General features: G+C 49.7%; 1 protein-coding gene across 4 annotated transcripts; it reads right to left on the bottom strand.

The window, feature by feature from the left end:
- Positions 1-1,117: 1,117 nt before the first annotated feature.
- On the bottom strand, positions 1,118-27,210 carry Igfbp2 (insulin like growth factor binding protein 2). 4 transcript variants are annotated; one of them, XM_041650319.1, is made up of 4 exons: positions 26,700-27,210; positions 4,148-4,377; positions 3,305-3,445; positions 1,118-1,587 (listed from the first exon to the last, which is right to left on the bottom strand). In XM_041650319.1, the coding sequence occupies exons 1-4, from the start codon at positions 27,082-27,084 to the stop codon at positions 1,423-1,425; spliced, it is 921 nt and encodes a 306-aa protein (XP_041506253.1). In that variant the 5' UTR covers positions 27,085-27,210; the 3' UTR covers positions 1,118-1,422. The 4 variants fall into 4 exon arrangements, with proteins under 4 accessions (XP_041506253.1, XP_041506255.1, XP_041506254.1 ...); XM_041650321.1 differs by lacking the exon at positions 26,700-27,210 and adding an exon at positions 26,407-26,522; XM_041650320.1 differs by lacking the exon at positions 26,700-27,210 and adding an exon at positions 26,147-26,263.
- Positions 27,211-27,595: the final 385 nt, after the last annotated feature.

The following is a 27,595-nucleotide window of genomic DNA, read 5'->3' as shown; positions in this document are numbered from 1 at the left end:
TAATTTTACTGTTAGAACCTTCCTTTTAATTTAGACAGAAAAGGGGAGATGATGTGAGATTTCCCTCTATATGCTATGAGTATGTTTTTCTACCATCAATTAATAAAGAAGCTGCTTTGGCTGATGGCAGAGCAGAATAAAGTCAGGTGGCAAATCCTAACAGAGATCGAGAGAGAGAATAGGCAGAGTCAGAGAGATGCCATGTAGCTGCCACAGGAGAAAGATGCCTAGAACTTTACCCAGTAAGTCACAGCCTTGAGGCAATACACAGATGAATAGAAATGGATTAAGATATAAGAGCTAGCTAGAAATATACTTGAGCCATTGCCCAAAGAATATTGCAATTAATAGTTTCTTTTTCTTATTTTTATTGATCTCTACATTTTTCTCTGCTCCCCTCCCTGCCCACCACCTTCAACCCTCTTCCAAGGTCCCCATGCTCTCAATTTACCCAGGAGATCATGGTTTTTTTCTACTTCCATGTAGATTAGATCTATGTAAGTCTCCCTTAGAGTCTGCATTGTTTTCTAGGTTCTCTGGGATTGTGATTTGTAGGCTGGTTTTCTTTGCTTTATGTTTAAAAAACACCTATGAGTGCGTAAATATGATAATTGTCTTTCTGAGTCTGGGTTATCTCATTCAAAATGATGTTTTCTATCTCCATCCATTTGTCTACAAATTTCAAGATGTCATTATTTTTTTCTGCTATGTAGTACTCCATTGTGTAAATATACCACATTTTCCTTATCCATTCTTTGGTCACAATCAATAGTTTCTATGTGATTATTTGGGTCTGGGCAGCTGGAAAATGAATGAGCAGTCTCCACTTACAGAAGATACTATGCTCTCCCCCACCACCCATCTTCCTCTAAATAATCGGCTAGAGTGGTCATAGGGGTGGGAAACCTTCCCTGGTGGGAAACAGCAGAATCCTGGGTCCCATCACAGAACTGAATCTGGGTACAGAAGCATTTTTCCTGTCCCTGGATTTGGTGGCAAAGTGACTTTCCTGTGCTTTCAGGTGTTAGGGCCAAGTTGGACAGGAGGCTCAGTCTGCCTCTAAGGCTGCTCCCCAGGGACGCCCAAAAGACGCACGCAAGACACACACTTTGTTTTTCCTTCCTTTAATCTTAAGTAAAAGAGACACGGGGGATTCAAAAATAAAAATTTCTTTCCCCATTCCCAAGCCTGTACCCAGCACCCCCAGTGCCACCCTTCCCCTCCCCAAGAGAAGCAGGAATGGAGGTCCAGGTTATTTGTAGCTGGAAGGGAGGCTGGGAGGCTTCTGAGCTCAGTGTTGGTCTCTTTCCAAATATAAATACATGTGTCAAAAGTGGGAAATCCTCCCTACCCATAACCCAAGCACCCTCCGTTTCTGCCGGTGTTTGGGGTAGGGGAGCCAGGCACCAACTAGCTGTGGTTTTACTGCACGCTGTGGGCGTGAGCCCCGCCGGCCTCCTGCTGCTCATTGTAGAAGAGATGGCACTCGGGGTCTCCTCGAATGGTGGGGGCTCCCTGGATCAGCTTCCCGGTATTGGGGTTCACGCACCAGCACTCCCCACGTTGTCCATTCAGAGACATCTTGCACTGCGAAGTGAGAAGAGTCAAAGGTGAAGATTACCACCTCCCCTTTCCCTGTACCCGGCCCAGAGCTGGCCAGTTCCCAGGTGCGGGGCTACTGAACGGGAATCTTGTTCTGCTCTAAGTGAGCACTAGCAAGCTTGTCACTGTGCAGATTCCTGTACAGGTGACCCGAAAACGCTCCAGGGCCAACAGTGGAAGGACGCTGATACTATTGGCCCACACGCTCTGCCCGTCACCAGGGCTGTTGGAGACACTAAGATCAAGAAATGCCTCAGCTCCCGTGGGAGACCCAGAATAGAGTGTAGCCATGGTGTGAGAGGAAAACCCTCATAACCTGGTGGAGTGTGTGCCGGGCGCTGCGCGAGCAAGATATCGCACCCACCAACAGTCTCACGTCTAGAGTGACATCCACAGTCACATAATCCTCATGACCACTTTGTGTATCGGGCACCATTAACGTCCCCACTTTGCAGCCATGAAACTGCAGCAAAGATTGGTTCAGCGACTTGTTCCCAGCTCCTAAGGAGAGAGCTGAGACCTGAACTTGGGGTGTTCCGACCCAGGGTGTCTGATCTTGTCATATAAACTTCAGTAATCACTGTTGTAAATGTGTTTAGGGGCTCATGGGGTAAAGCAGAACATCTGTTGCTCGTTAGAAGTGTTCATTATTTCTTCCACATGCCAACTAATGCAATTAGCTTACACTTGGTGGGAAAAGCATACAAACAGCTCCTAACGCTGGTATCACATGGGGCTTGCAGGGGCGGGGGGGGGGGGGCGAGATGCCTTTGTTGAGGGAGCAAGACCCAAAGCAGAAGAGCAGATTCTTGTACCCCAGCGGCTGGTTCCACACATCCATTCCTTAAGTGAACTCTGACTGGCAATTAGGATGACCACGAGAGTTCTGTCTCTAACAGACCCAAATCTCTCACATTATACCCTGGCATCTAAATTTTTCCAAGCTGCCCGGACAATCCCACATGCACTCAAGTCTATCGTGGTCTGCCTAACAGTTCAGTCCCCCCTCCCACCACACCCCTACTCCTGCCAACCACATCCCTGCCCCATCCCTTCTCCTTCTTAAAGGAGGTTGTGAGGCGGAGGAGAAAGTGAGGGGTGGACCACCTAAAAGGACATATACATACGGAGAAGCAAGAGGGCAAAGGATCCTGGGAGTTTACTTCAACTTCCTTAACCCTTGCTAATAAACAGACTGCTGTGTTTAGGAGATTCTCAGCACGTGATCCCCAATTTCCTATCTCTTGAGATAACCAGGTATCAGAGAGGTCACCTGGCCAACGGCTAAATTGGGGATTCCAAGAATACGGTTCATGTTCCATTAACAACACATGGCAGCATCTTAAAAATGCAAGCCCTAGATTCCTACCCAACCTATTAAGTGACGGCCTCTGGAGGGGCCAGGGGTCAGCTCTCGGGAAAAGCTGAAGCGCAAGGCCTGGGACCTACTTCCTTGGCTTCTCCAGGGTACTCCTTCCCAACAGACACAACGTGCAGACAGAAAGCAGCTGAGAGAGAGGAGAGGGCCCTGGCCTGCCCGAGGCCAAGGGCGGAAGCCTCCTAGCGCTCATGCCTCGTTCCTTTGGTTACAGAAGTCTGCATCCCGGCTCAACGTTGGCTCAGCCTCCGAGATCACAAGCAGGCAGAACAAGAGCGCAGAGCTGAGCGAGGGCCTCCCGGCCGAAGCTGCACCCACACTCACCTGTTTAAGGTTGTACAGGCCGTGCTTGTCACAGTTGGGGATGTGCAGGGAGTAGAGGTGCTCCAGGGGGCCCCGATCATCCGGAAGGCGCATAGTGGAAATGCGTTCCAGGACTTGGTCCAGCTCCTGCTGGCAAGGGGTCTAAAGGCAAAATGGACACCTGGGGTGAGAAGAAGGAGCCCAAGAAACACTAGCACTAGACAAGGTCTACAGACTCCCTCAACACCAAACAGCTAGTAGGGCAGCATCTGTGGCAGCCAAGCCCACTGTGCCAGCCTACCCATCCAGAAAGTCCCATGGCTGTGGACATCTGAGTCTTATAACCCCGGCAACAGCTTCAATGAGTCAAAGTGGGCTCTCGTTGAAAGATTAGAATTTACATCTCAAGTCATAGCCCAGTCCAGCTCAGACATTGTCCCTAGACAATTTATACCTCAACCCGATTTAATTACTGTCCCTGAAGTCGAGACTCTAACCACTGGACCAAGCTCCATTCCCTAACATGACCTAACCAGGGTCATTTGCCCAGATAGTAAAGCTGGTCTGGGAAGAAGCTCGTCACGACCCAGGAGAAGCAGGCTTTGTCTGCGCTCCTGGATATTTCCCTGCCAGTGTTCCAAAGTCAGACACATGAAGAAGGTTTTAGGAGAGATTTTCAGATACCATTTTAGAGACAGACATGCCATGTGGCTCAGAGGTCATCAAATATGATGATATTGTTAGGTTTTTGTGTGTTCATTCGTGGTGGAGCGTATGGGACATGGAGTAATAGCCTTCCCAAGTGTGACGTATTCCCCCTTTCCAAACCCTCTTCCCTCCAGCAGACCCCAGTCTTCCACTGACCCTGGCAGGAGGTGGCCGCAGCTTCTTGGGCTCCTCCAGGCTGAGGTGGTGTTTGCCGCCTTTACCCATCTGCCGGTGCTGTTCGGTGACCTTCTCCCGGAACACAGCTAGCTCCTTCATGCCTGACTTGAGGGGCTTCCGGCCAGCACTGCTTCCGCCTCCCAGCATGTTCATGGTCCCATCCACGTGATTCTCCACCAGGCCCCTCTCAGGGTGGTCATCACCATTATCTGTGGAGAAGAGAGAAGGCACTTCCAGATTCAGCTTCCCAAAGAGAGGGGGCTTGCGGAACCCTAACCTCTAGGAGGGTGGCTGTACCAATGAGGGAGAAGACTTAACAACAATGTCCAGGGCCATGCTCCCTCCACAACTTAGCTGGATTATCCATTTCCGTCTCAAAATAACTCTTTCGGAAATATCATGGATTGGATACAAAATGCTCCCCCCACAGACTTGTGTGTTTGAACTGTCGGTCCCCAGGTGGTGGCAGTGTTGAGGGAGGTTGTGGAGCCAGGCTGGGAGAGGGGAGTTGAGGGTGGAACTTTGAGGGTTATGGTCCACCCTGCTTCCAGGTCCAGTCTGCTTTCTGCTTCAGACTGAGATATGCCAAGCCGCCACCACCCCACTGGCACTGCTTGCCTCTTGATGGTGGGTGAAATCCTCTGAAACCATCACCTTAACTAATGCATTCCTCCCCAGAAGCTGCTTCTGTGGGGCATCTGAGCGCAGTGATGAATAGATGGGGGTTCCAGTGGTGTCCCCCATCCTTCACACACAACATGGCGCTCAGAGGCCACGTGATTGGCCACGATTGAACTCAAGCTGTATGATGCCAGAGAAATGGGAGCACCATCCCCAGTTCTGCCCTCATCCTCCGAAGCTGGGACACAGGCGCACAGAAGGATGAAGACAGCCACAGAACTCAACACAGAATGGACACAGGCCATCCCTGGGTTCATTAGAATCTACCGGACTCACCCACAACCACCCCAAGTTTAAGTTCTCCTTCATTTATGGTCTGAACAGAACAGTCTGGACAGGGCTGAGGTTTTAAAAATTCCTCCCATAAGCACCCTGGGCCATTGCAGAGCTAGCAAGGGAGAAGTAAAAGGCAGACAGCCACTTGCCAGTGAGAACCAGGCCCATCACTCTTTGTTTGCTCGCCCCTCCATAGTCTTTGGCTCCTAGGCTCCTCCTACACAGCTATGGTACTAATCCCACTGGCTCTTATTCTGTTAGGACATCTACCTGTGTGTCGCACCCCATCACCCTGAGAGGCCCCAGTACAGGACCTATGCATGACAGCTTTGACTCTGTAAATGTAGCATTTCATGAGGCATGAGACCAAATCAAGCTGCCTGCTGTGGAGTGGCCGTTCGGTCTCCTCAGGCTGTCTTAGAACCTACTGCACACAGAGGACTCTAGAAGCAGCTCCTAGACGGCTGATTCATGTCTTTCCAAGGTAAAATGACAGAATGGGAATTGTGGGGTCAGGTCTGCAACCAGGGGGGGATGCACCGTCAGTCCGGCCACAGCCCACAAGTCCCAGTAAAATCTAGGTGTTTGCACAATGGGTGTTTTTCAACAAATCTTGCATCACTATGCCCGGCTTTTAATTCTCTATCCCCAAATGAGATAACTCTTCTACAGAAACATTGAGGCAAGGTACATAGCTCCCAGAGAACCAGTATAGCATTCCCCCTCTGAGGCAGTACTACAAGTTGGAAAGAGACAGAATTGACTGCAAAAGGCAAGGCATACTGCCGTATTTGAGTCATTAGAAACTAGACAGCACTCAGTAAGGGACGATGCAGCTCTTCCCTGCCAGGGACAGTACTGGGTACCAGTGCTCAAAGCTGCACCTGCTGCTGAGGTAGGTGCCTTAGCATCCAAAAGCAACCAGTAGGGGTTTGTTCCACACCATCCCTTCACACGGGGTAGAGCTAACCCCCCTCCACCCCACCTCCATCCACAGCCATACCAGCCCACAGCTCCACAGAAAAGAGCACAGGGTTTTCCCAGGGCATCCGGGGCACTAAGCTTGCGGACCTATTGTGTCCACACCCTCCTGGGCATTTAAACCACAGATAGTAGCTGAAGAATCCCTTGACTGAATCTCCAAGGCCAGGCCAACACTGAATGCCCAGAACACCCTATGGAGACAAATTTGCAAAGAGAGGGGTAGTCTCAAATGCTAGTTACTCAGGTCTAGAGTCAGGCAGGGAAAACTTGTCCATTAGACATAGTAGAGACAGGAGACAGATGCCTAGAAAATGTTTTTGTTCATATTAAGTCAGAAGAAGAAAAAAATTACTTTTTAAGTCAAAAAGTCTTAAGGTAAAATACTGATATACTTGCAATTATAAGGTCAGATGCTATCAGCTTAAAATGTTTTTATGGAAGGGTCCCCAAAGGTGAAAAGGCCTAAGGTTCGTGCAGCATCCTAATGTAATCCTTGCTGGATCCAGGCCCCAGAAGAGCAGGGTCAGCTGGGCAGCGCTCTCCCAGGAGGCTAGCTGGCTTCCTGTCCTGAGAGGTCCCCAGCCTCCCCAAGGTGAAAGCCAGTTTGTCCCTCCTCACAGAGGCCATCTGGATTCAAGGGTATGTTTCGTACTCTCCCTTTATTGATCTCACCACGACCAGCAAACATGCCAATAAGATGGGGAAACCCACAGGCATGGCTTGTTGACACAGGCCCCTTTAGAGGCCGCAGGACATCCATTTCTTTCTCTGGAAGAGTTTCCCGGACCCAAGTAAATACATCAGGAAGCAGGAGCCTAGGGAAGAGGAGTGAAAGGCTGGCCAAGTAGAAAGCAAAATAACAATAGGCTGAGAAAGGCCTTGTGCCTTCTTATCATCCTTGGCCAAAGAGGTTCAAGGGTTCAAGGCCAAGGTCTGATTGACTAAGTCCATCTTTTCCACTCAGCACCGACGCCCTGAACAAATAACGTAGGCTCTCTGTGCCTCCACTGATAATCTGTAAAAAGAAAGCGATTGGCTTCCAGCTTCTCGATCTTTCTAGAAAGATTCCCAAGAGCTGTTTATGTTGCGTACAGAGTGGAGCATGATGGGAGCATATGGGTGAACTCATAGATGTTATTTCCAGATTGGCCCCCACGTCACCTGAACAAGCATCCCTCACCCATACATTTTCTTATGTATGGCTACAGAAGTGACCCATGGGGAAAACATTCCAAATAGGGAATTTCAGCTAGAGACGGAATGTTGTCTCAGAACAAAAATACCAAGTTGCATTCTTTTCTGCCTAAGAGAGTTAGAACCCAAGCAGTATTCATTAAGCAACCACTTATATGTGCAGCTAACCAGGCTATGTACAGAGGCCACTACAGGAAACATAACCATCCCAAAGATCTAGGTGGAAAAGGTTTCAGGCTTTGGGGTAACCAGTAGGGACTTGAGACATCTCCCTACTGGTTGGTAAACATCGGCTGTTCTCTCCAACACAGCAACTGAGGAAAGAGGTCTACACGGAAGCATGAAATCTCACAGTTATAATAATATACAAAAAGTAAAGCTTTTCCAAAAAGGCGAGAAGTAGGCAATGGAATAAAGAAAGTCAGAGTCCCACTGCTCCCCTTGGAAATCCATGGTTCATGATCTGTGGGAAATTCTAAAGTGTTATTAGCAAAACAAACCCCAAGAACCTAAAAGTAATCCCTCCAGGGTTCTTGTTCTGAATACTTGGCCCTGGTCCTTACCTTCAAGCCGTCACTGTCTTCCTAAGAGACCAATCAGTCTTCCGCTTTCCTGCCTTGTATATTTATTCTAAACAACTTCCCAGCCTTCTGCCTCATGATGATCTCAAGCCCTGGGAGCTCAGGCACCACTGAGGTGAAGACTCCTAGTCTTCAACAGGTGCAGGCCTTCCAGACCCAATTCAAGAACTGCTTCTGCCCATCAGAGCACACGAACTGAGTGCTGGTTGCTTTCCTAACTCTGCCCTGGCTGGACACAAAATCCGCATGGCCCCTCTGCTGTCGGTCTCTCCCACAGTGCACCTAACCCAGACATACGCTAGCCCTCTTCCTCTTCTTCCTCCACAGACAACTTCTCTACGAATAGCCATGGGAACAGACAATTCATTATCAGACTCCAATGGGCAAAGCACCCCAAGAACCAGCCAATTGAATTCTGGACTATGAGGCATTGTTCTTCCGTTGTTTGGGTTGACCTCGCAATTCCCATCAGGGCAGTGGGAATAATGGCTACGATCTAACATGATAGCATTTTATTACTCTCCTCATTCAAACTTTCATCATGGAAAAAAAAAATCAAGCTTTATACAAGATAGATTGATAATCTGTCTCTTGAATGCATAAATGTTAAGATTGTCTGCCCTGTAGGGGGAAAGTAGCTTATATCTAATAACAGAAAAATCAAATGCATGGAAAACACTAATTAGAAGACAGTTCCCAATATTCTCACTGTAATGTTTCTCCATTTTTAAGATGTTATTATTCATTTCACTTTATGTACACGGATTTTTTTGCCCGCATGTATGTCAGTACACCATGTGAATGTATTATCTGCAGATGCCAGAAAAGGGTTTCAGATGTCCCTGGAATTGGAGTCACAGATTGTTGTGAGCCATAATGTGGGTGCCTGGATCCAACCTGGGTCCTCCGTGAGAGCAGCAAACACTCTTAACTCTCTAGCCTGCTCAGTTTGAATGGGGGCGGGGGAGGGTGCTATTCTGTTTCCTGTTTTTCATTTTTCACTTTTTGCAGTTTTGGGACCAGCACACACTGCAGGAAGAAAGAGGGGTCTATTTGTTTGCCTTATATACATATGTTTGCTTGTTTTCAATGAGACTCTGGCATGGGGTTAGGTGCATTGTGGGAGAGACCGACAGCAGAGGGGCCATGCGGATTTTGTGCCCAGCCAGGGCAGAGTTAGGAAAGCAACCAGCACTCAGTTCGTGTGCTCTGATGGGCAGAAGCAGTTCTTGAATTGGGTCTGGAAGGCCTGCACCTGTTGAAGACTGGGAGTCTTCACCTCAGTGGTGCCTGAGTTCCCAGGGCTTGAGATCTGTTTCCTTGTACACATAGGAAACAGACTGTGTCAGTGAAAACTGCAAGTCACTCCCTTTGAACGGCTGATCACTACCACTACACTCACCTTCATGGCAACTGCTCCCTAGCACATGCTACAGGGTGTAAGGCAGCCAGAAGAAAGGGAGTCCCGTTTGTTGATTTAGTTCATATTTAACCTGAAGACTTTAGTCTTCTGAAGTGACATTGTATTTTTCCCCTTCATTTCTTCAATAGGTCCAGGACAGCAGGAAGCAGTGGCCTCTAGCTCTGGAATCCAGAACAGCACACAGGGATGCCTGGATACAGAATGATGCACAGGGATGCCTGAATTCTGAACAGTGCACAGGGGTGCCTGGATACAGAATGATGCACAGGGATGCCCGAATTCTGAACGGTGCACAGGGGTGCCTGGATACAGAATGATGCACAGGGGTGCCTGAATTCTGAACAGTGCACAGGGGTGCCTGGATACAGAATGATTCACAGGGGTGCCTGAATTCTGAACAGTGCACAGGGGTGCCTGGATACAGAATGATGCACAGGGAGGCCTGAATTCTGAACAGTGCACAGGGGTGTCTGGATACAGAATGGTGCACAGGGATGCCTGAATTCTGAACAGTGCACAGGGGTGTCTGGATACAGAATGGTGCACAGGGGTGCCTGAATTCTGCAGAGATGTCTGGATACAGAATGGTGCACAGGGATGCCTGAATTCTGAATAGTGCACAGGGGTGTCTGGATACAGAACGGTGCACAGGGGTGCCTGAATTCTGAACAGTATCAAGTGTTCCTGAATTCTAAATGGCATATGAGGTGTCTGAATCTTAATGATGTAGAGCGATGCTTGTCATGGTATACGTTTGTCCCCAGAACACAGACTAGTTTAAGCAGTGAGTGACCCTCTCTGGGTTGGTAGGTCCACCTACCCTCGGCTGACATCCGGCTTTCTGTCCTAACTCTCATTCTTGTCCCCCTTTGCTCCCAGAACGGAAGCCAACCAAGCAAAGCCTGGCATCTCCTGGGCACCACGGCCATACTTTAGAAGATGTCTCCTTGTCCAGCAGACCACAACAGACGGCCATTCTTTCAGAAGCATGTTTGTGGAAGGAAATGGCTGGGCCAGTGTTTTGATCTACAAGCCTCAGGAAGCATCCTACAGCTACGGCCTGATACTGCCCAGCTGAGTAGTGAAGGGTCCAGGAGATACTGTCAAGGGGAAAGCTAAGGAGGCACACGCCATTGTACGGGAGAGCAATGCAAAGAGGAGGGCAGAGCACTGGCCGCTTGGCTGAGGAGTCCCCTCCCCCATCCCTCAGTTCTTCATCACCAGTCCTTGAGCTCCAGAGCCTGACTCAGCTCTAGCACGGTTGGATAAGCAGTGCTGGCTTCAAAGTCAGAGGGTCATGGTTCTGACCCTGAGTTTGCTACTCTTGGTGCCGTGAGTGAGGCCAGGTGGGGTGCTGAGCCGGGTTTGGCATCAGTGTGTTGTTCATCTGTAAGACAGGGAGTTAGACTGGGTCACATTTTCCAAATGCAACTACACAGAGGGATCATACGAAACTTCTAAAAATAGTCTTGGGCCCAAGCCCTGGAAATCCAGAAGCAGCAAGCCGGGGCTAAGACCAAAACCTGTTAAAATAAGAACCCTCAAACACTGGCATTTCCAGGGTTCCATCTTTCTGTGATTCTTCTGCTGGACTTTCTTGAAGTGCTTGATGTGAAGAAAAAGAGACCTCTTCTATTGGAGCAAGAAAGCCTCGGGTAAATACTCAAGCTTTCTCGCCATTGGCTCCCGGGTTTGTGGCGAGGCACATGAATGCTTGCTTGCACGCAGAGGGGCTGCCCTCCTTGGCCAGGCACCACGGAGCTTTCTAGAGCATTGCCTTCATACTGCTGTGTCATCGCAGGCTCCCCCTGAGCAAGCACAGTCTCTCAGGAGCCTCCCTGCCTGTGCACACTCAAAAGAGCTGCTTTATAAACACCGGGTTCATTCCTGGAATCGCAAAGACCTGCGGAGGGTCAGAGCTGAGGCAGACAGTTTGAGAAAACAAAAACATACTCAAATTCAGCCCAGGTCCTCTGGGGCTCGGCAAGCCGAGTTGCCCTTGAAGAGCCAGAGAAACTGATATCAAGATGTCAAACAACACTATCAGTTTTCACGTCTTCCCATGAGCCCTGGACACTTCTCCTCCCTCCAGGTCACTCACGTCATCCAGGAACCTGGCGAAGTGACTCAGTGACCAAAGGCCCAAGCAAGGAGTGTGTGCCTTAGCGTACACTTGGACCAGAAACCACAGGGATGGAAAGAAAGTGCCTGACTCCCAAATTCTACCTGTGCATATGCACAGAGTATATGCATAAAAACTGTTCAACTATCTGCATTTGTGAATTAGTAACATCCTGGCCAGAAGGTGCTACAGTTGGTAAATGAAAACACAAAATGGAGAGGGTGACATAAAGGAGTAACACACCACAGCTGTGAAGATGAGCTTTCACCTGTGTGAACACCAACAGATTCAAAACCTAACCTACAGCGCTCTCTCTCTCTCTCTCGCTCTCTCTCTCTCTCTCTCTCTCTCCCTCTCTCCCTCTCTCTCTCTCTGCTGTTGTAGTTGTTGTTTTTGTTTTGTTTTGTTTTTCAAGACAAGGTTTCTCTGTGTAGCCATGGCTATCCTGGAACTCACTCTGTAGACCAGGCTAGCCTAGAACTCAGAGATCTGTCTGCCTCTGCCTCTGCCTCCCAAGTGCTGGGATTAAAGGCGTGCACCAACACAGCAAACTTTTCCAATTTACTGTCAAGAACCTGAACAATATTGATCATCCATCACACACACATACACACACACACACACACACACACACACACACACACCTGCATACAAGCAAAAATATGGATATTAGCCATTCATCCCACTCATCATATTGTGAAAATCTCTTTAGATTAAAAAAAAAGTGCTACTGAGCCAGCTGTGGTGGTGCACATCTTAATCCCACCACTCAGGAGGCAGAGGCAGGTGGATCTTCAAGTTTGAGACCAGCATGGTTTACATCATACTGAGTTCCAGAACAGCCAGGGCTACATATTGAGACCCTGTCTTGGGGGAGGGGGAGGTACTATTTAAGTACTACATACTAGCAGACAAAATTAAGCATTCAGAATTCTGGGAAGTAGACTGGGTGTTTTTATGTTTCTTATTATTTCTAGACTTAAAAAAATGTCATTTCTCTGGGCCAGGGTTATACATAGTTCAGTAGCAGAGTGCTTCCTAGCATATACAAGGCCCTGAGTTCCATTCCCAGCACCACAAAGATAAATATTCATAAGTCATTTCACCCACTGGCTTCTGTCACCTTGACACAGCTGGAGTCATCTGAAAAGAGGGAACCTCAACTGAGAAAATGCCTCCATAATTATGATCGATGAGGGAGGATCTAGCCCACTGTGAGGGGGGGCTGCCTCTGGGCTGGTGGTCCTGGGAGTTCTGTAAGAAAGCAGACTGAGCAAGCCATGAGGTCCGAGCCAGTAAGCAGCACTCCTCCGTGGCCTCTGCATCAGCTCCTGCCTCCCAGTTCCCACCTGATTTGAGTTCCTGCCTTGGATTCCCACAGTGGACTGTGTCTCAGGATGTGGAAGCCAAATAAATCCCTTCCCCCTCAAGCTGCTTTTGGTCATGGGGTTTCATCACAGCAATAGTAACCCTAAGACAGCCACCAGCCGCTCTTCCCCTATCTTAAATAGGGTACGGACAAACTTGGGGAGCCCTAGAGCACTACTGACTAGACAGGGCCTTCACTGACACAGCAAGCATTAACACCACTTTCACTGGCTGGAGTAATGTCGCCGGTAAGGTTTGCCCTCCAATAAGTCTCTACACGGGCCCCTCACCATTTCTCTGTGACACACAGGCATGAAGGAATGTGTTGGGGAAGACGCAGAAAGGGTTGCAGAGGGTCAATGACCCAAGAAGAACAAAATGAAGATGGTTCAGCCCAGAGAATAGAGTCAAGTGTATCCTGGTGCAGCTCAAAGTGTCAGTGGTATGGGGCTCGGCAGATACAAAGAGGTAGAGATGTCCAAGGGGCAGTGGGAAGAGAGTGATTCTGCTCCCCAAAAAAACAAGAGGAGAGATCCAGATAATTACCTAGCTTGGAATTTCACGAGAAAGACTAAAAGTGACAAATAGCAGGGAGGGAGGTACACGATCTCTGGGAAAATTAGGAGGGGCCTTTGAAGGACTAAGAATGGATAGTGTGGCTACTGAAAGTGCAAACCCACTTGACATCACTGGGCAAAGCATCCTAGTAACTCAACTCTACTTCCTTCCTAGTACTTCAGGTCTACTCTATTGACAAAAATGGGAGTAGGGGTGGGGAGGAATACGGGTCTCAATGGATAAGGGGCCCGCGACCAGGCCTGACAACCTGGGTTCAATTCACGGGGCCCATGTGGTAGAAGAGGACTGGCCTGTGGAGGGTTGAATGCTATGCCCCCCAGGGTCTCTGGCTTTTGAATGTTTGGTCCTTAGTTGTTGGCCCTGTTCAGGAGGTTTGCCCTTGTCAGAGGAAAACGTCATCGGAGGTGGACTTTGACAGTAAATAGACTCCACCCACTCTGAGTTTCCTTGCTTCGTGCTTGCAGTTAAAAATGGGATTCTCGGCTTTCAACTCAGCTACCAGGCCTGTCTCTTCGCTGCCATGACGACACTCATCCCTCTGGATGGTGTTTTATCACAGCAATAGCAAGGTAATTCACACGAGAACTCTGACACGGCCACCGTGGCACACGCGCGTGAACGCAATGCATGTGAAAGATAAACAAAAATCAGTGAGTTCGTGGACTCAACTTCCCCTCTCAAGGATGGAAGCCTCAAAGACACCAGCTTGGTCTCGGCTTCCCCAGAGGCTTAAAAAGTATACTTCAGAAAAAGGGACCATGGTGGGAGGTGAGCAATAGAGAGGGGGCCAGCAGGGCCCAGGCGATCTGAAGGAGGAAATGGAAAAGCACTGAGGTAATTAGGGATGGAGGGGATAAAGGCAGATGAAGGAGGGTAAAACAACAGCAAGGATTTGTGGGAAAGTCCTAAGGAATCATGTGATTAACGACCCAAAAATATCTGCAATACACAAAAATCAGTAGGTAAATATACATTTAGTGTTGAAAAGAAATTCTCACATCTGGGCTAGCACGGAAGAGAGCTAAAGTTTATGAGGATTCAAACCTAGAGAAAGAACCGTGGGTAACTAAGGAACGCAGAGAGGGGAGAAATGGTTTCCCCAGGGAGGAGAGCACCAACCGGCTATCCAATACCAAATGGTCAGTCCTGAAAAGCACAAGAGGAACATGATAGGGACCGAGCAGGCTTTATTTATGTATTTAGGAGCGTGCATACGTGTGCATGCACCTGTACGCAAGAGAGGCCATGAACATGTAAGAGCAGAGAGGGTAGGTGGCTATGCGGAAGGGTTTTGAAGGATGAGAGGAAAGGAAGAAGTGATGTAATTATAACCCCGATAAATAAATAAATAAATTAAATTTTAAAAGTTATACATCACCGCAGGAGGAACAGAAAGAAGTTTGATGTTCTGGAAGATCGTGTGCTTTCTTCCTCCAGACCAAAGAAGCAATTCCTACCAAACTTGACTGTGGTGGATTCTGCCTCTGTAAAGGGACATCATCATTTGAGGAGATCTTCCTAGAGTTTTGATCAAAGGCTGGGTTTCTGCTCATTACTGCATTAGATACATATACATCTCTTCTGACTTCAGCACTTGGACAATATTTAACTTTTAAACTATTTTTCTTGTGTTATAGGTGGGATGGCAATAGGCTGCTAGCTGGTGCGGTGTGTACTCAATTGTCACTTAAACATTAGAAAAGCTAGTTATGGTGCCAGCATTTATGTCCTTCCCTGGAGTATCTTCCTACTTCATTGTTCTCTTTAACACCACACCATCTAGGCCTCCACCGCAGCAAGCATGGTTACTGGTAAACTAAAAGCAGTTAGCCATAACAGCATGAGATTGGGGGGACACGTGTTTCTTCTAGGGCCTAAGCCACTGTCCCCTACACTTGATTCTGATGACGTGACCCCCACAGTCCTGACCCAAGAAAGCGATACCTGCTGACCTTTCCGACCACTCTTTCACCTCCTTCACCTCCTGAGGGCCTCCTCCCTGGTACTCCACACTGACACACTGAACCGGAGGAAGCAGAAAGAACTGTAAGACCTGCAAGGATGTCCGGGCTTGCCAGCCACACTCAAACCAGCACACCAGTGTCCTGAATATAAATGAGCATCTTGAAATAGGTCACCGTGCTTTCCTCGCGCTTCAGCTCAACGTCCACGATCCGTGACTCATCACATCCATCACCCTCCTTGACCTGCTCTCTTGGGTGAAGGAGCAACAATCCAAACTAGAGACAAGGGATGGATGGAACCGTAAGCAGGAGTTCTCATGTCTGAGCCCATGAGATGACTCGGTGGGTAAAGACACTCGCTGTGCATGCATGCTGTCCTAAATTTGATCCCCGGAAGCCACATAAAGGTAGAAGGAGAGAATCAACTCTACGGAGTTGTCCTCTGGCCTCCACATGTGCTCTATGGCATATGCAAATTCCTCTACCTGACGCACACATTCACACACGCACACACATGCATGCACACACACACACTTCTACTACTACTAATAGTAGTTTTAAAAAGAATCCTCATTTCTGGGACATAAATGGGCCATCAAGCTACCAGAAGAATCATAGTTTGGGAAGATGTCAACGGCTATGACTGCCCATTGGAAATCCTCAGAGACTCCAAGCTCTGGATTCCCCAAAAGCTTTGCCAAACAACACACTACCCCAGGTGTCCTCCTTTGTCTTCTTGTTGATGAGACAGGCTTCTTCACTGAACCTGGAGCTTGGTGGGCTTCAACTAGAATGGCTGGCCAACAAGCCCCAGTGATTCTCATGTCTCTGCCCTCCTACTACAAGCACTTGTGACTGCTTTCAGCCTTTTTTTAACACTTGGGTGTTGGGGATCCAAACTCAGATCCTAGAGGTTTCATAGCAAGTGCATTTACCTCTGAGCCAGCTCCCCAGCCCCGCCCCGCCTCCCACCCCCACCTCTACCCCCTGCTACACCTCATCAGAGTTCTTGAGATGACCAATCAGACTTGGTCTAAACAGGCACTGACTCCCTCCTGACCTCTGCTGAGGTAGGGCAAGAAGGAAGGGATCAGAGGATACATAACCTCATTTGATTATTGGAGTTCCTGCATTACATCATTTGTATACATAACTCGGTTTATTATCAAACAATCACAAGAGGTTGATGGATTTTTCTCCCCTCTCACAGTCGATAAAAACCCTGGACTACGGAGGCCTGCTGCACAGCTACCTTATCAGAGGTAGGACCCAAACCAAACCCAGGTTGCTGGGCTACACAGCTCTTAACTCCTCAGAATGCCTTCTAATTGTTAAGGAAAGGAAAGACAACCTGACATTTCAACCCCCGGGGAAGAGGGTTATCAGTTAATATGCCAGGTGGTCTCACTCAACCACAAAAGCCTTTCCGATCCAGGAAGCCCAACCCACTTGACCCTTTACCCTGTCTGGCATACTTCCTCCAGTTGGCTGTTGGTACAGCCAGTCAACATTACCAGTGACAGGGGACAGTCTAGGAATACCAGGGGAACTGCTATTCTATCTTTTCGTGGCTTTGGGCACTTCAGAAAGCAAGTTCAGCTCCCAGGGGAGACTGGGTATCTTCTATCCAGAAGTAGAGACAATAGTCCCTGAAGAAACTCCCTGGGGAGCTGCATAAAGGAACATTGTTGAGAAGTTATCCCTTAATTACTGCCGCCCAGGGAAAACTTTTCCAGGAAGCAGTATACACCCCACTGACTTTGTGCTTGGATTAACTCCGGTGTAAGAGAGCACAGGGACGAGAAGCCAGGGCCATGGGTTTGCCTTGGCGCTCGACCCAGAATGCAGCCTTGATTTCTTCATCTGACTCTGAGCTGTGGAAGGAACTGTCTGCAGCAAGTCGTTCCCAACTGTCCTGGACTTAGCGTGTGCCCGCCGAGATGGCACCTTGGCTACCAGCTCTCTCCCACCCCCCAGTCTAACTTGGACCCCGCCAGCTGGAAGCCAGGCCCCCCCCCCCATCTTTTCAACCCACCAGGATGAACACACTAAATAAGCTCCTCTGGTCTTCCAAGCTCCAACAACCTGCCAAGGCTTTCAGGGCCCCCAGCCCCCTTCCCTCCTCGACATCCTGGCTCTGTCTAGTTCCTTGAATGAACATAGGCTAACACACCTACACCCGTCCACTAATTAGAACCCCCACACACACCAGGCTTCGCTTCCAGCCAACTCCACCAGGGTCTGTGGGCTAATTTCTCTACCCAGCACCTGGAGGTATGCCAACCCATCCCCTTCTCCCCAATCTTCACTTCTGCCCTGCTTCCCGACAGCCAGGAAGGGATGTGGGGCAGACAGCCAGAAGGGCTTCAAGGCTTCCAACTGCCTACCCTCCTCAAAAAAAAAAAAAAAAAGTCTAACTGCAGTGGACTATACTGCTCTCCCTCCCAGAAAGGCAGTTTTCTGAGCAAGGTCTCCCTCTGAGTCCTGACTGACACTCAGGCTGAGCCAGCCCACATCTTCCTTGGCTTTGTGAAGGAACAGAAGGGGAGGGGGCTAGGAGCCAAGGAGGAGGAGGGGGTGGGGGATGGTCTATTCTCCACTAGAGAAAAGGAAAAAAATCCCTCATTCTGCTCATTGTGGGAGGAATGCTGGGGAAATTAAAGCCCCACGCATACCCTTGGTCTCACAACCCATCCCCACCTTGAAGGGTCTAATCCACCCCAGATTCCCCAGGGTCCTGGATTCCAACCTAAGTATGTGCTGACCACCCCTGCTTTCCTGGAGGCCTATCTCAGATGCCTAAAAACAGTTGTCTGAAAACATACAGGCTCCCATTCAGAAGGCTTCCTTCAAACCTTAGCTTCCCAGTTCTCAGAAAGTCCTGCCCAGGCCAACATGCCCCTGAGGATGGATCACTCTTCCCCGAAAGCTGACAGGCAGCAGTCAGCTGTCAGCAGTGAGCTCAGCTCTGGAGGCCATGTAGTAAGAAAACACTGTCCTGGAGAGAACATCCAAATTCTTTGCCAGGATCATGTTCAAACTCCTGGCACCCTAACCTCAGAGACATCAGACGTGAAAGTGTCTACTTCGCGGGAACGAAAAAGGGATCTCAGCCTTCTTTACTGGGTTTGACCACTGCACGCCCCTGAACATACCCGTGTGTGCTAAGTGTGTGCAGCACTTGTGTTAATGTCTGACTTTTGCTCTATCCATTCAGCTTCCCGTGAGGAGCACCTGCAGAGAAAGGGCATCCCACCATGACCATCCTTGCCCAGTGACACCTCAGCTATTCTCCAGTCTTCCAAACTCTGCCAGCTGGAAGGCTAAGCATCCAGGTTGACTGTCTGAAGGCAGGACTCAATCCTTAAATGAGCAGATGAGCTGGCACAAGAACCCAAGAGTCCAATCTCTAGGGTCATCTCTGTCCCTCTGGTTTTTACTCTGGGCACTGTCAAGTGTGAACTACAGCCCTGGAACGGTCAGTCCCAGAAATCTGGACACAGGTCCCAAAATGCACTCAAAAAAAGCTTAACTCACACAGAAGAAATGCAAGCCATTTCTTCTCAGCTGGTTTTATATTGCGTCAAAGTGCAGCTTCATTACCCCGTCCACAAAAGGATTCTCTAAAGCCCAGAGAACACAGGTCAGAGAGAGATGGATTTACTCCTTCTCTAGGTGAGGAGGTTGTAGCATGATCGGGGGCCTGCTTGTTGGGGTTTCTGTCCCACCCAGTACCCCACAACTGTTTAGCCCCAAAGAAAATCACACATAGGTCTCCAGAAATTATAAGCTGATTAGCCCATTAGCTCTAGCCTATCACTGGCTAACTCTTACATCTTGATTAACCCATTTTTCTGATCTATGTTAGCTATGTGGCTCAGTACCTTTTTTCAGTGGGGCAGATCACATCTTGCTGCTTCGGTGGTCTGGGCAGGAGTGGGAGGAATCAACTTCCTCCTTCCCAGAATTCTCCTGTTCTCATTACATCATTTCTATTTCCTGTCTGGTTTTCCCGCCTATACTTCCTGCCTGGCCAATCAGCATTTATTTAAAACATGATTGGCAGAATACAGACGATTCTCCTGCACCAGGAAGTAGAAAATTAAGCGGCACTAGCAGAGACGGCAAACACTGGGCATGACGTACATTCTTTACTTTTTTGTTGTTGCTGATTTTTTTGTCTTGTTTTGTGTAATAGCTCATCTCATCTGTCAACTCAATGAGTTCTAGAATCAAACAGAGAGACGACAGGCTTCTAGGCATGCCTGAAGGATGTTATTTCAATGAACTTAATTGACATGGAAAAACCTGCACATTGTGGGCAGCACCATTCCCTGGCTGGGATCCTTAACTGCATAACAGGAGGAAGCAAGTTGAGAACAGTATTCATCCTCTACTTCCTGAATGTTGTACTGCTGCTGCTGTGACCTCCCCTCTATGAGGGATTGTACCCTTGAACCCACCCAGAATTAACTCTGCCCTCCCTCAATTGCCTTTGTCAGAGAATTTCATCACAGCAACTAGAAAAGGAACTAAAACCTTTTGTTTTGAAACCCCAAACTCATTACAATCCTCCTGCTTCCGCCTCCTTAAGATAATCAGCATAGGGGGCTGAAGAGATGGCTCAGCGGTTAAGAGCATTGCCTGCTATTCCAGAGGTCCTGAGTTCAATTCCCAGCAACCACACGGTGGCTCACAACCATCTGTAATGAGGTCTGGTGCCCTCTTCTGGCCTGTAGGCATATACAAAGAATATTGTAATAAATAAATAAATATTTTTTTAAAAAGGATAATCAGCATAAACTATGCCTAGCTGTGTTATCTACTTTGACACACACGCATGCAAGGTAACCCAGTAGGCTCATAAGCATCACCAACTTCAGATTTATATACACATAAGAAAACAGAGGTTCAAAGAGACTAATCCTCTTACATCTGGATACCCTGTTGACATGTGGGATTGGGTCCTTAAGAAATGAGCAGCCCACCTGACTTGTCCAGTCTGGCCTTCATTTTAAGGGCCAGCTAACAAAACAACAAAAATGTCACTGGTCAAGATTAAGTCAGTTAATACGTACAACAACTAATTATGGGTAAGGCACACAACTAATGTGTGTGACACCCCACCCTGGTCACAACTAACCTAATATACACACCCTGAAAGAAATAAAAATCATCCCTACTTAACAAAGCCTGTTTTCTGAGAAAAGCCCACACTCATCACGAGTTTTTTGTGGCTTTGGGTTTGGTTTTCGGTCGTGGAACTCACAATGTAGCCAAGACAGTCTTCTAACTCTGGACTGACCCTGCCTCTGTCTCCCAAGTGCTGAGATTCCGGACATGTGCCATCCAACCCAACTACCACACAGACAGTTAGACATGATGCTTGCTTGCATTGGGACCAGGTTAGTCTGGAAGCAAAAGCCAGGTTACTGTCCCCAGAAGCCGCTGGTCACACAGTCATCTCTCTCCAGATTTGTGTGGCCCTTCTGTCTTCTTTATCTTATCACTCATCATATGCTGGCCCCTTATGTTTTAAAAATGTCCTCTCCCTCACCGAAGCCAGTCATGGTGTCCTATGACCTACCAATCATCTATGGGCAACAGGCATCCAGGAACAAAGCCTGTGGCCCATAGGCTCAGAAGTAGTTTTCTGCCAATAGCTCAACCCTGGCTTGACCACAGGGGTAGACGGTTCAGCAGCAGGAAGCCAATAAAACTCTTAGCTCTTAACTTGGTCCCTCCACTGAGCCCATGAAGGCATCTAGGATGAAAGTACAGAAAACCTGTAGGGCCCAGGTCTACCCTTGTTCTTGGGGTTCATCTTGAGGACAGTTTCTGGTCAGCCAGCTAAAACATTGTTTGTTCTTGTGCTCCCTCTGCCCCCTCACAGTGATTAGCTGTAGGGCATTGTTGACTCCATCTTTGGTATGGTAATTTCCCACCTGCCTGGGCCAAAATCCTTGTGCAGCAGCTAGGTATATAAGGATTTCCCCAAGGTTGAATAAACAGCATTGGGCTGATCTCCTTTCGAATGACCCAGGTCTCTCGTGTGTTCTTTCAATCTTCAGGCCCTTGCCTGACTCGTCTATGGTACTGTGGCTACAGTGGTGTGCGAACTGTACCAAGGGGGTAACACAGAATCGGGTAATACACTCCCCCCTTAGCTGGTTGGTGGTTAATCCCAGCACTCAGGAGGCAGAGGCAGGTGGATCTCGGTGAGCGTGATGCCAGCCAGGTCTGCAGAGCAAGATCCAGGTCAGCCAGGACTACAGAGAGAAACCCTATCTTGAAAACAAAACAAAATCCACAACTCCTTCCCCTAGGGTGATGGAGGAAAACTGGACGCAAAGAATGAGGCCACAAGAGGGGCTGACCCATCTTTGATGGCTCCCTGCCACCTCAGGAAAACGCCAGCCAGAGATAACAAAGAGAAGCTGAGGGGCCTGGAACATCTGCCAGCCAGATCTCGGGTTCCCTAGTGAAGCATCTGTAACTTCCTCCTCTTTGGCTCCATTTTAAAAGAGCTGCACTACTCCCCCTTAGGAGCAAAGTGCCACGCCACCCATCCACGGAAGACCCATCTCTGACCCAGCCTCTGCCCGCTCGCAGAGTCAGCCTTTCATTCCGAATCTGCATTTTGTTCAACATTCCTGTCTCAGGTCACCTTGTACACCTCCCTCGGACTGGAGCTGAAGAAGGCTGGGACCAATGGATTACCTATGCTACTTTTTCTGAACAGTATCCACCTACTCACCATGTAGTCAAGCATTCCAGCTGGGCCAGCTGTGAAGGAGGCACAGGCAGAGACAATCACGGGAGGTGGGGGAAGGGGAGCTACAGAGACTTCAAGGACAGCATAAAGGCAAGAAAGAGCTGGAAACAAAAAAGGTGAACACAATAAATGCAGCCACAGTGGTAGACAGCTGTGGCAAGCGAGCCAACCAATGAACTAAAGGTGTCTGCCTTCTTCCTGTCCCTTTAGCAGTGCTGGCCCTACCTTCCCTGTGATTTACCCTCTCCTCCACTCCGTCAGCAGGAAGGGTTCTCCAAGCTTCCTGGCAGTTCTAATAGCAACTTGTCTGACTTTTTAGAACAGTGAAGAGCCACAGTGAGAACCAACCAGAAGCTCACCTGACCACGAAGCCTCTCCAAGTCAGCCCTGAAATGTCTGACGCTGAGTGGATGGATTCCTGCTACCGAGCAATCTGAGGCATCAACCACAGCTACGACTACTATTCTGGGGGGAGGGGGGCGGGGTGCCACTGCACAGCTCTAGAAGTTAGAGGACAATTGGAAGGGACTGGTTCTCTCCTTCCACTCTAGGTTCTGGGGACTGAACTCAAGGAACAGGCTTGCATAGCAAGTGTCTTTATCCGCTGAGTCATCTCACCCGCCCTGGAATACTTTTATAGGGTTACTTTCACTGACCTGCCCCCCACACACACACACCCTACCCCTCCCAGTCTTCAGGAAATGCTTTGCCTGGATAGGTAGCATAAGGTAGGCGGACAGTGAGAGCCATCCTAGCCTCCCTCTTTCTTTGGCTCGCTAGCAAACTCAACCATCCAAGTTGGCTGTGAGCCACTCCACAGAGAAGCCTCTCGTAAATGCAGCCAGTGGGTTCCCTCTCCCAATTCTCTCACCTGTTCTAATTTCGGGTAGCCTTACCCTGTTTGGTTAAAGTGCTTTGGAAGTTTATAACATCTTTTAGAGTTATTACACCAAGTTTTGGGGGTGTCTTTGAGGGGAGCGGATTGGTTTTGGTTTTTCAAGATAGCGTTTCACTGTGCAGCACTGGCTGTCCTCAAACTCACTCTATAGACCAGGATGGCCTCGAACTCAGAGATCTGCCTGCCTCTGCCTCCCTCTCTGCCTCCAGGATTGAGAGCATGTGCTGCCAATGCCTAGTCAATTTCTCGTTTTTAAATTTTTTTTATTATTTGTTATTACTGTGTTTGTGGGAAGGCGGGACCACATGTGTGAAGGTCAAAGGGCATCCATGGAGCAGGCTCTCCTTCCACCTTTACATGGGTTCCAGGCGTCAAGTTCAGGTTGCTATAGTAGTAGACACCTTTACTGCCCACTAAACCATCTCTGCCAGTCCACAGGATTTGTCCTTCCTCAAGCTTCCTTCCACCTCTTGAGGAACTGGGTCATCACTGTCACAGGAAGGAAACCACGCAGGAACATTTCTGACAGCTGTTGAAGGCAAGGAGTAAAGTGGGAACAAAGACTCGACGTCACTGCTGCTTCCAATCCTAGCCCCTGGGCCAAGGCAGGCCAGGGCCACAGTTGTGTGCCTCCCTGGTCCCCTCCACTGCCCTGACTCTGCTGCCTTGGTACACAGAGCCACACCTAGCCCAGTTCCCAAACCAACCAACTCCAGCAGTCTTTAGTGCAGCCTCGCCCTTTGGTGGCCCTCTAGGGACAGGGTGGAGGAAGGCAGTGCTAGGAATCAGCAGAGACAGTGAGCCCCACTCATTGCGGAGTCTGTTTTACCATTGTGAACTCGGTATGCAAATTTATGCAAGACGAGATGCAAAGCAGTGCTCCAAGCCAGAAGTGCCTTGGCTTTCTCCCCCTTGATCTGGAAGCTCAAGTGAGCCGCTGTAAATCAGGGCCCCCTCTCAGTGGCTGAAGATTCAGGCCTCCCCGTTCATCACCGATCAGCAGGCCAGCCCTTGGGGCTCTGGGGCTTTAAATGACTGAACATTTCTATAGCACCTTTATAAGTGCTAAAGGCCAGACAGCCACTAGGGCGGCTCCGCCCCTCAGCATAATCCCCCTGCCTTGTGTGAAACCGGGTGGGGGGGGATGGGGGACAGGAGGCAGAGGAGATGCTGAGGAACCAGCCTAGCCTGAATTCTGAAAGGGCTTAGGTTGGCCCAAGCCTACACCCCCTAGTCTGTGACTCCCCAGAGATTATTTTAGGTTCTCCTGCCTAGGGCCTTATTTTCTCCGAGACCCTTAGAAAGCAAGCATGGATTTGCAACGGCCCTCGGAGTTCCTTTTCATTCTTCTTTCAGGCCTTCCCAGCCTGATTTCTGTTCCTACGAACCAAAGAGGCCCAGCCCATCATCTCTTGGGATGCAGGATCACCACCAGCCACTTCTACCCTCCGACGTGCCCACCCCCACACCCTGCCTTCCTGCCATCCCCCAGGAAGCCAGCAATACAGCCCCTGAGTCCCTGGGAACAAAGACAAAAGAGCCAAGAGCAAAGCCGGAACTGCTGGGCTGCGCTGCGTGGAAATAAGAGGGTATGTTTAAAATTCTCAAAAGCAACCTGCTCAAAGAGGAACGCTGGTGATGGGGGAAGGGTTCAGCCTTCAGAGCAGAGAGATGGGTGAAAGACGGTGGGAGGGGGGTACCAGTGGCCCTCATGGCGAAGATCTGTCTGGACCATGTATGATATTCCCTCCCTACAACTGAGACTTCAACAGTCTCCATACAGAGTCCCTGGTCCCTGCCCCAACTCAAAAGCCTCTCCCACAGACACCCTTGCAAAACCAGACAGCCCGGCAGTTCTGCCAACCAGGGCTTTCAAGTATACCTAACCTACTCAGCTTCCAGTTCCCAGCCCAACCCCTACCTTGGTTAATGCCCCCTCTTCCAGACAGGAACACGGGAGGGAAACGTGGAAGGCATCTGTCCCTTGGGCGAAGGCTGAGACAGCAGCTGGGACGAGTTGGTGGAAGAGACGCCCATAACCAGGCAGAAAATTCAGAGTGACATTCTTCCCATGAACTCACCTCATTGTCCCCTAGCTCCCCTGACAACCCCCTTCACCCCACTCCACCCCCTCTCCCGCCTCCTGTAAGGAAAAGTGACCCAGGGAAGCTGCCACATCTGTTGCCTGCGAGAGACTCCAACCTTGTCTTGGGAAGCAGAAAGGCTGGATTTCAGGCTTAGAATGAAAGCAACTGGGGGGAGGGGGCATTAAGACCATGAGAGGAAAGTACACCACGATTTAATAAAATGGTCAAAATCTGAAGGATTCCGCATGGCCTTTGGGTTACTCTGCTGAGGAAGATGATGCTGGGGTCGTGATGAGGTGGGAGGGCATGGAAAACGGATTTCTTTTCCTTTTTATTATTCCTTAGAAGCAAGAGGCAAGGATTACTCCCAAGGCAACTGAGAAAGAAGAAAGAAACCCTGGGACTCCGTACTCAAGGTCAAAAATGCCCCTACAGCTAGAAGGCTTCAGCTGACCTCTAACTCTAAGGGGCGGAGTGATAAACAGACCAAGGGAAAGAGTGGGGCTCACAAAGAAATCGAAAAGCAGAGAGTGTCTGTACTTTTTCCTTCCTTCCTTTCTTTTTTTCTTCCTTTCTTTCTCCCTTTCTTTCTTTTAAAGCAACACCTCTGAGAAACTGGTCAAAGTCTCCTTTTAAACGTTAGCGAATAGTGGGCACAATTCAGCACTGTCTCCAAGACAAAATAAAACAATTACAACTTTCTCCAGACCGAAGAGGCAGGAGGCTTTTATAAAGAAGAAAAAAAAGTGAACTCCTAGCAACCGGATTGTGTCCCTCAAGTTAACTTTTTGGGAAAGAGGGGCTCCTTAACAAAGAACCCCACCTTTCCCATTCTGTGGTATAGGACGAGTTCCCTAGATTCAGGAGGAGGTGGGGTGTGACACCCACACATGTTGAGAGTTGTCGCTTCCAGGTTTCAAGCTGCTCCAGCATTCAGACCTGAGGCCCAGATGCTCAGCTTGGCTGCCAGGGTGCCGGAATGCAGCTGGCGATCCGGCTAAAGTTACACAGATGGAGCCCCCTCCATTTTCCACGTGCAACCTTACCTTTTAAAAGCACAAGTCTTTTTCTTCTCACCTCCCAATACCAGAAGAAAGAGTCCCTCCAAGCGATCCCTTCTCACTCGAGGTCCGCGGTGTCACCTGCGCCCGGTGGCCTCGGCCACCCAGTAGTTTTCCCATTGGGGAACATTCGACCGGTGGTCGGTGACTCAACTTGTGTTCTAAATAAGTTTCAAGTTCCTACAGCCCCCACCCCCACCCCACCGCCCCTAGATCTGACCAACACTCTCCTCACCACTAAGTACCGTCAGAGTAGAGGTGAGGATCACTTTCACCAAGGGAAGACCGTGGTGACACCGTGTCTCCTCTCCCTCCTCGTTTACTCCATCAAAATCCGCTTGTTCAACCTCCAGTCTCCATCCTGTACTTTGGGGTTCCGGCACTCAAGAGTCTCCCTGAATCAGATCAAGGACTGGGCTCTTTCTCGTGTACAACAGTCCCAGGGTCCAGTCAGACTCTGCTTTCCCACGTGAGGGCTGCTAGCCAGGAGATCCCGCTAAACTGAGAGATTACCCGCCCCCAAACTAGTCCGCTTTACCTGCAACCTGCTGTGGGGTAGCACCCACGCGACTCTTTTCACAGGTACCCGCGCCGGTGACCAGCGCCTTCAGGGGCAGCTCAGAGCCAGGATTGGGGTAGCAACGCAGCGACTGGGCGCAGCGCGGTGTGTACACGCCGCATGCCTCGCCCTCCAGCCGTGCGCACACGGAGCAGCAACCGCAGCCGGGCTCTCGCACCAGCTCTGCGCAGGGCCCGTCGGGCGGGGGTCCGCAGGCAGCCAGGCGCTCGGGCGTGCAGGGCGGGCAGCGGAACAGCACCTCGGCGCGCACTCCGGGGCCGCAGCCGCCCGCGCCTAGCAGCAGCAGCAGCAGCAGCGACGGCAGGAGCAGCGACAGAGCGGGGCCGCCCAGTCTCGGCAGCATGTTGGCTTGTTGGCAGCGTTAGTGCGGCGAGCTAGCGGGCAGGTGGCACGGTCCTGGGGAGCGCGGGGGACGCCTCCTTGCCTTCTTTCTCCTCCCCCGCCTCTGCCGGGTCCTAAAAAGCCAGCTTCTCCCCGCCCCCCCTGCTTTCTCCCCTCCCCCTTTTGGAGACCACTCCCTTCCCCCCCCAGGCACTCCTGCGTGCGGGCACGTGCTTGCGCACACGCCCACTCGCCCACCCTACGTTACTAGGGCGTTAAGCTGGTCCCCCACTGCTCCGTGACCAGGGCTTTGCACCCTTCAGCCTTGGCTCGCCCGCTTCGAGAGAGTAAGAATAACTTGCAAGCGTGGGTAGAATCGGCGTGGAGTGGGAAAGTGCCGGTGCTTTTGTCTCTTGTCTTTTAGTTTAGTTCGATTTGGAAGGACTTAGTTTGCGCACTTCCCACGTGGCCGCTCTGAACTGACTGCTGGGGATACACAAAGGCAGTCTTGACCTTAAAGATTTCGGCGCTCT

The sequence above is a fragment of the Microtus oregoni genome, unplaced genomic scaffold (genome assembly GCF_018167655.1).
Source record: "Microtus oregoni isolate MIOR12 unplaced genomic scaffold, Mior012 000004F_ref0000308, whole genome shotgun sequence".
Lineage (NCBI taxonomy): Eukaryota > Metazoa > Chordata > Mammalia > Rodentia > Cricetidae > Microtus > Microtus oregoni.
The sequence above is the reverse complement of the archived record's forward strand: the minus strand, read 5'-3'. Positions and strand labels throughout refer to the sequence as shown.

Bases quoted from the DNA above. Each gene is read 5' to 3' on its own strand.
- Igfbp2 (XM_041650319.1), bottom strand. From the start codon at position 27,084: ATGCTGCCGAGACTGGGCGGCCCCGCTCTGTCGCTGCTCCTGCCGTCG. The intron at 4,378-26,699 runs GTAAAGCGGACT...TCTTCTCCACAG, and splicing joins TACCCCACAGCAGGTTGCAG to ATAATGGTGATGACCACCCT. The intron at 3,446-4,147 runs GTCAGTGGAAGA...TTTTGCCTTTAG, and splicing joins TGCGGCCACCTCCTGCCAGG to ACCCCTTGCCAGCAGGAGCT.